Here is an 11,374-nt window from a genome sequence, read left to right as displayed (position 1 = left end):
GATCCTTTAAATATTTAAAAAATGTGTTATTTAAATAGGCTAAGATAAAATATATCAGATTATGTGTACAGGAAGTACACCTGCGACTTCTTAACATGACACAATTGACGAAGGTGTTTCTGTGGAAATGGAATTTAAATGGATCCATGAAATCCAGCTCATAAAACACTAACCATGCAGTCATTGTGCAACTTTTAGTGGCATTATTGTGTATTGCTATCTGGTGTCTGTTAATCCTACAATTTTGCGGTCAGTCAAATTTCTGCAAAGCTATGCACTACAGAAAAACATCATCTAACCACAGCATTATTTTACAGTTTAAAATACATTAACTTACAGTTACAATATGACACCATTTCAACTTTTGAAGATGTTAAACAAAAAATCTGCAAATCACTTGCAGGATCTACTCGAGAGATTATTTGTAGCACAGTTTGATTTCCACAGTATAAACAAATCTTTTAAAGCTGCTTGCATTGCCTTTGAATTATGCACTTAATGCCTTCATGCCAATATATACTGCATCCTCCTTCCTCTCAGCGCTCTTTTTGATTAACAGATTATTGGTCTTAATTTCATTCTAGATGATAGTTCTTAAATTTATTTGTATATCATATTCTTAACCAACTGTAAAGAACAGATTTCTGTAAGCCTATTCATCCATGTATACATGCATACATATATACAGACATACCTACATATACACACATACACACATACATACATACATACATATACATACATATATGGGGCGGCCGTGGTGCAGCGGTAGGGTGGTCGACCCATGATCATAATATTGCAGGTTCGATTCCCGCCTTGCACGCCCATGAGTCGAAGTGTCCTTGGGCAAGACACTGAACCCCACCTTGCCTCTGGTGGTAGGCGGGTGTCTGTGTTTGGCAGCGGAGCCGCCACCAGTGTGTGAATGTGTGTGTGACTGGGTGAATGGGTCTGTGACTGTAAGCAACGGTTAGAGGCCAAAATCAAGGCAGCATGGAAGGATGTGAGTAAGCTGACAGAGGCTCAAAGAGGTACAATGAGAAAGCAAGTACCTAAGAGATACAGCCAGATGCCCATACCTGAAGCACTGGAAACTGCCAAACAAAGGCTCCTAGCCGCCTAAAGAGGTACACAAGAGACAATGAAGCCAGACGAATAAACAGGCTCTTCGCAACTCAACCTGCAAAAGTGTACGCTCAGTGGCAGGGTCAAAACAGCCGAGCAGACCCACCAAGGCTAGAAACTGAACAGCACTGGAAAAGTATATGGGAGAAAGAGACAGCACATAACAGCAATGCCCAGTGGCTGGTCTCTCTGAGAAAAGAACATAGCAACCTCCCTGAACAGAATCCAGTAACCATCACAGTGGCAGACATCCAAGAAAGAGTCTCAGGTATGAAGAACTGGACAGCACCGGGCCCTGACATGATACATGCCTACTGGCTAAAGAAGCTTACCGCACTCCACGAGTGCCTGGCAGCACAAATGAACCAGCTGCTAAGAGATGGGACTCACCCCGAATGACTAACGGAAGGGCGAACGATCCTGATCCAGAAGGATCCCTCAAAGGGTGCAGTCCCATCCAACTACTGGCCAATAACCTGTCTCTCCACAACATGGAAGCTCATTTCAGGCATCATTGCAACCAAGATAAATAGGCACATGGATAAATTCATGAGTAACACACAGAAGGGCATTGGTAGAGACTCCAGAGGAGCCAAACACCAACTCCTGGTCGACAGAACAGTCGCTCAAGACTGCAAGTCACGACACATCAACCTGTGCACAGCCTGGATTGATTACAAGAAGGCCTATGACTCAATGCCACACACATGGATCACTGAATGCTTGGAGCTGTACAACATAAACAGGACTCTAAGAGCCTTCATAGGAAACTCAATGAAGCTGTGGAAAACCACCCTTGAAGCCAATGGGAAGCCACTTGCACAAGTGTCCATCAAATGTGGGATATACCAAGGTGATGCTCTGTCCCCACTGCTGTTCTGCATAGGTCTCAACCCCCTCAACCAAATAATCACCAAGACTGGTTATGGATACCGACTCAGAAATGGGGCCAACATCAGTCACCTCCTCTACATGGATGACATCAAGCTATATGCTAAGAGCGAGCGTGACATTCCCTGATCCACACCACCAGGATCTACAGTACTGACATTGGGATGTCATTCGGGCTCGAGAAATGCAGCCGGATGGTGACAAAGAGAGGCAAGGTAGTCCACACAGGATGGGGTCTAACTCCCAGAAGGAACAATAGCAGACATCGCGGACAGTTACAAGTACCTTGGAATTCCACAGGCAAATGGCAACCTGGAGCAGGCAACAAGGAAAGCTGCAACAGTTAAATACCTCCAGCGAGTAAGGCAAGTTCTGAGAAGCCAGCTCAATGGCAAAAATAAGACCCGGGCAATAAACAGCTACGCACTGCCAGTTATCAGATAACCTGCAGGAATAATAAGATGGATACAGACCACGGATGTTAAAACACGAAAGCTCCTCACCATGCATGGAGGGTTCCATCCCAAATCCAGCACCCTGAGACTGTATGCTAGCCGCAAGGAAGGAGGCCGAGGACTAGTGAGCGTAGAAGCCACTATCCAGGATGAAACATCCAAGATGCATGAGTACATCAAGCTCAAGGCCCCAACTGACAGTGTGCTCAGTGAATGTCTCAGGCAATGGAGAGCAGAGGATACAGTGCTGGAGGACAGATCCTCATGGGAGGACAAACCCTTGCATGGGATGTACCACCGGACCATAACTGAAGTGGCTGATATCAAGAAGTCCTATCAATGGCTTGAAAGGGCTGGCCCACAGGACAGCACCGAAGCGCTCATCCTGGCAGCCCAGGAACAAGCCCTGAGCACCAGAGCAATAGAGGCTCAGATCTACCATACCAGACAAGACCCAAGGTGTAGGCTGTGCAAAGAGGCGCCTGAAAAAATCCAGCACATAACTGCAGGGTGTAAGATGCTGCCAGGGAAAGCATACATGGAGCGCCACAATCAAGTGGCTGGAATAATATACAGGAACATGTGTGCAGAATATGAACTGGAAACCCCAAGGTCAAAATGGGAAATACCCCCGAAGGTGGTAGAGAATGACAGGGCAAAGATCCTGTGGGACTTCCAGATCCAGACTGATAGGATGGTAATGGCGAACCAACCAGACATTGTAGTGGTGGATAAAGAACAGAGGAAAGCCGTTGTGGTGGGTGTGGTAGTGCCAAGCGATGGGAACATCAGGAAGAAGGAACATGAGAAACTGGAGAAATACCAGGGACTCAGAGAAGAACTGGAGAAAGCATTGAAAGTGAAGGTGACAGTGGTGCCTGTGGTAATTGGAGCACTCGAGGCAGTAACCTCCAAGCTGGAGGAGTGGCTACAACAGATACCTGGAAAGACCTCAGACCTCTCAGTCCAGAAAAGCGCAGTGCTAGGAACAGCTAAGATACTGCGCAGGACCCTCAAGCTCCCAGGCCTCTGGCAGAGGACCCGAGCTTGGAGGAGAAACCACCCGCGGAGGGTGAAAGGGGCGTTTTTTTTTATATATATATATATGTATATATATATATATACAAACACACACACACACATACATACATAGCATACACACACCTACTGGCTAAAGAAACTGGCTCATTCCATTACCGGCAGAACATGTAAGCTCAAGTCAGGCATCATTGCAACTAAGATAAATCGGCACATGGACCAATCAGAGGCATTGGTAGAGATTCAAGAGAAGCCAAACACCAACTCCTGGTTGACAGAACAGTCTCTCAAGACTGCATGTCATGACACACCAACCTGTGCTCAGCCTGGATTGATTACGATAAAACTTATGGCTCAATGCCACACATATTACTACTGAATGCTTGCAGCTGAACAACATCTACAGGACTCTAAGAGCCTTCATAGGGAACTCGATGAATCCGTGGAAAACCACCCTTAGAGCCGAAGGCAAGCTACTTGCACATGGGATGTACCATAAGTTTAAAATACATTAACTTAAAGTTACAACATGACACCATTTCAACTTTGGTATCAAGAAGTCCTACCAAGGACTAGAAAGGGCTGGCCTACAAGACAGCACCGAAGCGCTCATCCTGGCAGCTCAGGAACAAGCCCTGAGCACAAGAGCGATAGAGATTTAGATCTACCACACCAGACAAGACCCAAGGTGTAGGTTGTGCAAAGAGGTGCCTGAAACAATCCAGCACAGAACTGCAGGGTGTAAGATGCTGGCAGGGAAAGCATACTTAGAGCGCCACAACCAATTGGCTGGAATAATATACAGAAACATGTAAGAATATGAACTGGAAACCCCAAAGTCAAAATGGGAAACACCTCTGAAGATGGTAGAGAATACAAGAGCAAAGTTCCAGATCCAGACTGTAATGATGGAAATGGCGAACCAATCAGACATTGTAGTGGTGGATAAAGTAAAGAGGAAAGCCGTTGTGGTGGATGTGGCAGTGCGAAGTCCCGGAAACATCAAGAAGACGGACCATGAGAAACTGAAGAAATACCAGGGACACAGAGAAAAACTGAAGGTAACAGTAGTGCCCGTGGTAATTGGAGCACTCAGGGCAGTAACCCCAAGCTGGAGGAGTGGCTACAGCAGATCCCCGGAACCTTAGACATCTCAGTCCAGAAAAATGCAGTGCTACAAACAGCTAAGATACTGCGCAGGACCCTCAAGCTCCCAGGGCTCTGGTAGAGCTTGAGCGAGGGTGAGATCCACCCGCGGACGGTGAGAGGAGCGTTTTTGTTTGGCTGGCTGGCTGGCTGGCTGACTTTAATCATTAAATACATTTATTTAATAAATAAAAATCTTAACCTTTGAAGATACATTCAGATGTGGCTTCTGCCTGGTGGCTTTTTTCTGTGACAGTTTTTGGTTCATGGTTTCAATTTGTTTATAAATTACCAAGACACCTGTAACACTCCCCATTGATTTTGATACGATTGGATACTATCATGTGGCTAGCACTCACAGATTTCTTATTCTTTTCCAGTAAAGTGCAGGGATGTTGTCTGAGGTGTGCCTCTTCGTCTGCTTGGCTGAATGAGGCAAATGCAGAAAACATATTGAGGGCTAATCATGCTTGTCAATGTTTTTTACAGAACTTTCCAGTTTGTGTAAGCTAACATACATGTTGCTCATAAAATAAACTTGTTCTTAGGTGCAAAACTGTATGTTAACCTCAAGAAATTGCATTGTAAATGAGAACATTTTGCTTGTGAAAGAGTTCTGTCAAGTTAAAAGAACTACATAGATTGTGAATTTTAGCATGCGAGGCGGAGGATAAATAGCACGCAATAAAAGTTTAACAAACTAGATTTTACAACAGCTGCTTCCTGCTGAGTGAGCAAAAGCTTGGACTCATTCAGCTTTTTATTTGCCATGTTTATTGCTCTGCTCTGCTCTGCTCTAGCAGTGTGTGGCGGCACCTTTGATTGTTCCCTCTGTTGAAGGACTAATGCAACATAGTGTATCATTCCTGCATTAGTACAGTCATTTTTAAAAATATAAAAAAAAATCCCACAAAAAAACTTAGAGTTTCCCTTTAGGCTTTGACAAATGACCTGCACTCATGCACATACATCCATGAAAGCATGCACACGCACACATTTTTCTGGAGGGATCTTTGACCAGTTGAGGAAAAGCCTCCACTTATCAGCCAATAGAAAAAGAGCAGCCCAGGCGCTCCCTGCGTCACACGGCGCCCCGACGAACCATGATCTTACATCACTCACCGATGTGGGCAAAGTTCAGCAACATGTGCAACTGCCGAAAGAGGCCAGGAGGTGACAGTTTGAAGATTTTATACTTCGAAATCAGCCCCACTTTTCCAGATGACAGTGAATTAGCAAAAAATAGACAAGTAATTGTGTCTTCCATCCATCCATGAGGGTCATTGGAGCCTTTCCCAGAGCAGAGGTGCACCCTGCACCTCGGAGAAACCATCAATCCCCTACAAGGCCACAGATAGAGACATGCAATCACATGATAGACTATTTGAAATTAACCTGTGTAACATGCTTCAAGAAAATGGTAAATGGCATATACTTATTTAGCGCTTTCTTCCCTCTTTCGAAGGCCCAAAGTGCTTTACAGTCACAGTCCCATTCACCCATGCACACACACATTCACACACTAGTGGCAGCTCCGCTGCTGAACACTGGCACCAACCTCCCACCAGAGGCAAGGTGGGGTTCAGTGTCTTGCCCAAGGACACTTCGACACATGGGCGTGCAAGGCAGGAATCGAACCTGCAATCTTACAATCATGGGTCGGCCGCCCTACTGCTGCACCACGGTCGCGATTTGGAGAAACTCACATGCACAAAGAAGCCCCACACAGAAAAAGCATTTAAAATTTAGACCAGGACCTTTTCACTGAGAGGTGATGGAAAAGAATCAACTCTATTCGCTTCCTGGGCGTTCAGATCACCAAAGACCTCTCAGGACTAAAAACCACATTGGCAGTGGGAAAGGAGGAACAACAACCTGGAAATGAAATTGCTGGTAATCTTCTACAGAGCCACCATAGAGATCATCCTGGTCTAGGTGTACTGCATCACACACAGGGGGCTCAGCCGGAGACAGGAAATCGCTGCTGAAGGTGATCTACCGGATGAGTGGAAGAAGTTGTATGGATGGATGAGTGGATGGCATTACTAACGTGCAAAATCTGCTTCGGAAAGCGCAATTGATGTAGATATTCTGACTTTGAATATTTTTTACATTTTATTTTTAAAATATATTTTTATCTTCAACCCTGGCTTTAATATATTATTTTAAACACCTGGAAAGGATAATAATTTTTGTTGTGCACACAGTGACATTAAAGCAAATTCTAATTGTGATATATTAAGCCAAACTCATAAAAGAAAGATCTATGACACATGTGTCACAAAGACTGTTCCAGTCCCACTGAAATCACAGCTGTCTGTCTATCTGTCTCAGCCCCAAACCGGCTGTCAGCTCAGTCAGGAACCGGTTATGTGATGTCGTCATTACTCTACCATCCGTTAACCATTAACCAGCAGCCTGAAACAAACTGTCTTTTTCATATCTGCTCAGAACAGCAGGGTCATGCTCACACACCTTCTTACAAACCTCTGACCCTCCTCTTCACTCTCCCCCTCCCTCTGCAGGGACATCCCTGGGTATAAAAGAAGCAGGTCCTCTACACAACAGGTACAAGTGACCACAAGTCCTGAGCTCTTCTGAGAACAAGCAGAAGAAACACCTCAACGAATGAGGCCAAGCTAAAAGCTCTTTTCTCAGAGCAAACTCCAGAAGGTGAGCTAACTTTCTATAGTTTTTATGCTATTTTGTGTGCACAAATGTAATTTTGTCAGGATATATGCACAAACTGAGGTTTTACTTCTCCTTTTTTTCTTAAAAAATTAATTTTGTGCAAGAATTTCTAACTTTTTTTCCTCCCTGTCACTCTCTTCTTCCCATGTTTCCTTTCCAGGTCTCTTCGATTTTCTCTTTCTATCTGTTGACCCGCCGTCTCTCCAGAACCCCTCACCATGCCTCCTCAGATCCAGTCCCAGAATCAGTGCGGGATCAGAGTCCTGCAGGGAGACCTCAGCTCCCTCAGCCCAGCTGTCCGGGAGTTTGTGGAAGCCAATGTGGTCCTGTGCCAGCCCGAGTCCCTGCACATCTGTGATGGCTCAGATGAGGAGAACCGTGCCATCTTGATCCAGCTGCAAGAGCAGGGGATGATCAAAAAACTCAGCAAATATGAGAACTGGTAGGTTGGCTGATTTAGGTTCTGCTTGAGCGCTAATTCGGTTGCTTCACTGTTTGGGTCTGGATTTTTCAGATACACAATCTCTTAAAGTAAAGTTTAAAGATTTGATGAACAAATGGTTTCACTTGCATTCTTATGATAGAGAGTATGAAGTTCTGTGTTTTGATCTTCTTGCACATCTGTATTTTCTGCAGCTGGTTGGCCAGAACTGACCCAAGGGATGTGGCCCGGGTAGAGAGTAAGACAGTGATTGTCACCCAGAACCAGAGGGATACTGTACCCACACCTCTGGATGGTGGAGTGAGCCAGCTGGGCCGCTGGATGTCCCCGGAAGAATTTGACAAAGCCATGGGTTCACGTTTTCCAGGCTGCATGAAAGGTACCAGAGACAAAGTTTTCAATTTTTTTTTTTTTTTAACAAACATTGGTTATAATGAATAGGACGAAGATCTTATTTGTACATCTCTGTCTTCAGGCCGCACCATGTACGTGATCCCCTTCAGCATGGGTCCAGTTGGTTCTCCTCTCTCCAAGATCGGGGTGGAGCTGACTGACTCTCCCTACGTAGTGGCCAGTATGAGAGTGATGACTCGCATGGGAAAGGCGGTTCTGTCCGCTCTGGGAAACAGCGAGTTTGTTCGCTGTCTGCACTCGGTTGGCTGTCCTCTCCCACTCAAGAGTATGTACTCAATTTTAAACAACTCTGTTTATGTTCAGGATCTAAAGTTAAAGCTACAGTCGTGACTTTAGCTAGCCAGTTTAAAATGTGTTAATCAAACTATCTGATCTTTTTCAGAACCCCTGGTGAACAACTGGCCCTGCAACCCCGAGCTGACGCTTATTGCTCACATCCCAGACCGCAGACAAATCATCTCCTTCGGCAGTGGTTATGGTGGAAACTCTCTGCTGGGAAAGAAGTGCTTTGCTTTGAGGATTGCCTCACGCATTGCCAAGGAGGAGGGCTGGCTAGCTGAACACATGTTGGTAAGGAAACTTTGTACTCTAACTTAGATTTGTGGTTCAGAACTAACTTTGTAAAACATTACTAACTAATTCTCTCCCACAGATTCTGGGCATCACGAACCCTGCTGGGGAGAAGAAGTACATGGCAGCAGCTTTCCCCAGTGCCTGTGGAAAGACCAACCTGGCCATGCTGTGCCCTTCATTGCCTGGATGGAAGGTAGAATGTGTAGGAGATGACATCGCCTGGATGAAGTTTGACAAACAAGGTAAGAAGGAACTTGAGCCCCTAAGAGCGCAGAAGCAGCTGTTAATTGCAGTCAAATCATTAATAACTTTCTCTTTCCAGGTAATCTACGAGCAATCAACCCAGAAAACGGCTTCTTTGGCGTTGCACCTGGCACCTCAGTCAAAACCAACCCCAACGCCATGGCAACCATCACCAAGAACACCATCTTCACAAATGTGGCTGAGACCAGTGATGGCGGTGTGTTTTGGGAGGGAATGGACCAGTCTCTGCCCGAGGAAGTCACCGTCAAGTCCTGGAAGAACCAGACTTGGACTCCCAAAGATGGTAAGAAACCTTCTGAATTATTGTGTTGATGAAACGGAGGTTGGTTAAATGCTACAGTATCAAACCGAACAACAACAAAAACATTTTCTTTGGAAATCAGGGATGCGAAATGATGGTCTTTTCATTGTAGGAGAGCCCTGCGCTCATCCAAACTCTCGCTTCTGCACACCCGCTGGACAGTGTCCCATCATTGACCCGCAGTGGGAGTCACCAGAGGGAGTCCCCATCGAGGCCATCATCTTTGGAGGACGCAGACCAGAAGGTGAGCCAAAACTTAGAGTAAACTGATATCATGCAGACTTGTGAATATAGAGAGGTGAGATGTTCCATTGCATGTGAGAAACTGATCAGGGTTCTTTTTTCAGGAGTTCCTCTGGTGTACGAAGCTTTCAGCTGGCAGCATGGAGTGTTTGTAGGAGCAGCTATGAGGTCAGAGGCCACAGCTGCAGCCGAGCATAAAGGTCAGTGTTTGAGAGAATTCAACATTTTTGGCAGGTTAATTGTTTTGCACTTTCACTTATTCTCTTTGCTTTCTTTTTAGGCAAGGTGATCATGAACGACCCCTTCGCCATGCGCCCCTTCTTTGGCTACAACTTCGGACAGTATCTCTCTCATTGGCTGAGCATAGGCAACCGTCCAGGTGCCAAACTCCCCAAGATCTTCCACGTCAACTGGTTCCGTAAGAGCCCCACCGCCGGCTTCCTCTGGCCTGGCTTTGGCGACAACATCCGTATTCTGGACTGGATGTTCAGGCGGATAAGGGGTGAAGCTGGCGCCATGCCTTCCGCCATTGGTTTCCTACCCTGTGGTGGGTCCCTAAATCTCCAGGGCTTGAAGCAGAAGGTGGACTTGGATGAGCTGTTCTCCCTCGATAAGGAGTTCTGGCAGAAGGAGGTGGAGGATGTGAAGAAGTATTTCAACAATCAGGTGAATGACGACCTGCCCAATGAGATGGCCCAGCAGCTGGAGCTCTTGCAGCAGAGGGTGAAGCAGATGTGAAACCACCTTATTTGTATTCTAAAAAAAAGTCAAAGCTTAATTAAAAATTGACCTATCAAAGTGTTTCTCTCTAGAATTGGATTTTCAAAAATTCTCACAATAATTGGGCATTAATTTAAGTAGTCACATGACAGTGAAAGCCTGCTGTAATGGGAAATGTTTAAAACTTTTGCAGCCGAAACCAGCTAAAGCTGCAGTCTTTTTCATTGTATTACTCTGCTCATTGTTTCAATATTATTTAAATATAACTTATTGTAAACGCACGTGCAAATGGCACCAAAAATATCCCAGTGATCTCAGTTCTTCTTGTTTGAGGAGAAACTGAGCTTTTTTTTTTGTTCCTGTCATTATTTGCTGTCTTAATTTATTTTTATACTGTATTAGTGTATCTTTGTCCATTATGTTGCAATCTTGAGGTCTCAAAAGGAGAGGCAATAAATGTTTTGAAGTTATTGGATTTCTCTTGTGTCATTATTTAAAGCAATGCAATTTCTGTGGGTCACAACAGGTTAATATATATCTATATATATCTATATATATATATATATATATATATATATATCTATATATATATATATATATATATATATCTATATATATATATACATATATATATATATATCTATATATATATATATATATATATATATATATATATATATATATATACAGTGTATATGTACATGTATATATATATACCCTCACACCACATACGAATCCACACACACCAAAGTTTGTGCAATCACTGCAACGTTTGAGTATTTGTATCAGTTGCCATTTGATGCAATAGACTTTTTTTTAGATTAGATTCAATTTAACTTAATTGTCCCACAAGGCAACAAAATGCGCCAATCTTAACTTTCCATCCATCTGTTTCCTTCAGAGGAAAATCGTTTCAGCGTCTTGTACCTGGAATCTCATGCTTTCCATAATGACCCAGAGCTTTTGACCATAGTTGAGGGTGGAAACATACATAAACAAACAAACTGAGAGCTTTGCCTTTCAGCTAAGCTCCTCCTTTACTTTGAAGGACCAACACAGTGACCATCGCTG

General features: G+C 44.4%; 1 protein-coding gene across 1 annotated transcript; it reads left to right on the top strand.

Moving 5' to 3' along the window:
- Positions 1 to 7,155: 7,155 nt before the first annotated feature.
- pck1 (phosphoenolpyruvate carboxykinase 1 (soluble)) lies at positions 7,156 to 10,773 on the top strand. Its single transcript, XM_078948086.1, has 10 exons — positions 7,156 to 7,328; positions 7,507 to 7,788; positions 7,983 to 8,167; positions 8,264 to 8,467; positions 8,585 to 8,772; positions 8,855 to 9,017; positions 9,098 to 9,322; positions 9,453 to 9,584; positions 9,688 to 9,783; positions 9,864 to 10,773. Exons 2-10 carry the CDS (start codon positions 7,565 to 7,567, stop codon positions 10,319 to 10,321), a joined length of 1,875 nt encoding a protein of 624 aa, XP_078804212.1. The 5' UTR covers positions 7,156 to 7,328; positions 7,507 to 7,564; the 3' UTR covers positions 10,322 to 10,773.
- Positions 10,774 to 11,374: the final 601 nt, after the last annotated feature.

This window comes from Oryzias latipes, chromosome 5 (assembly GCF_053564925.1).
Source record: "Oryzias latipes strain Hd-rR chromosome 5, Olatipes_Hd-rR_3.1".
Classification (NCBI taxonomy): domain Eukaryota; kingdom Metazoa; phylum Chordata; class Actinopteri; order Beloniformes; family Adrianichthyidae; genus Oryzias; species Oryzias latipes.
Note: the sequence above shows the minus strand (reverse complement) of the source record. Positions and strands in the feature narration are given on the sequence as shown.

What these genes read in the sequence shown, in the direction of transcription:
- pck1 (XM_078948086.1), top strand. Translation starts at nt 7,565, where the DNA reads ATGCCTCCTCAGATCCAGTCCCAGAATCAGTGCGGGATCAGAGTCCTG. An exon ending in CTCAGCAAATATGAGAACTG is followed by an intron (nt 7,789 to 7,982) that starts GTAGGTTGGCTG and finishes TATTTTCTGCAG; the next exon opens with CTGGTTGGCCAGAACTGACC. An exon ending in CTGTCCTCTCCCACTCAAGA is followed by an intron (nt 8,468 to 8,584) that starts GTATGTACTCAA and finishes GATCTTTTTCAG; the next exon opens with AACCCCTGGTGAACAACTGG.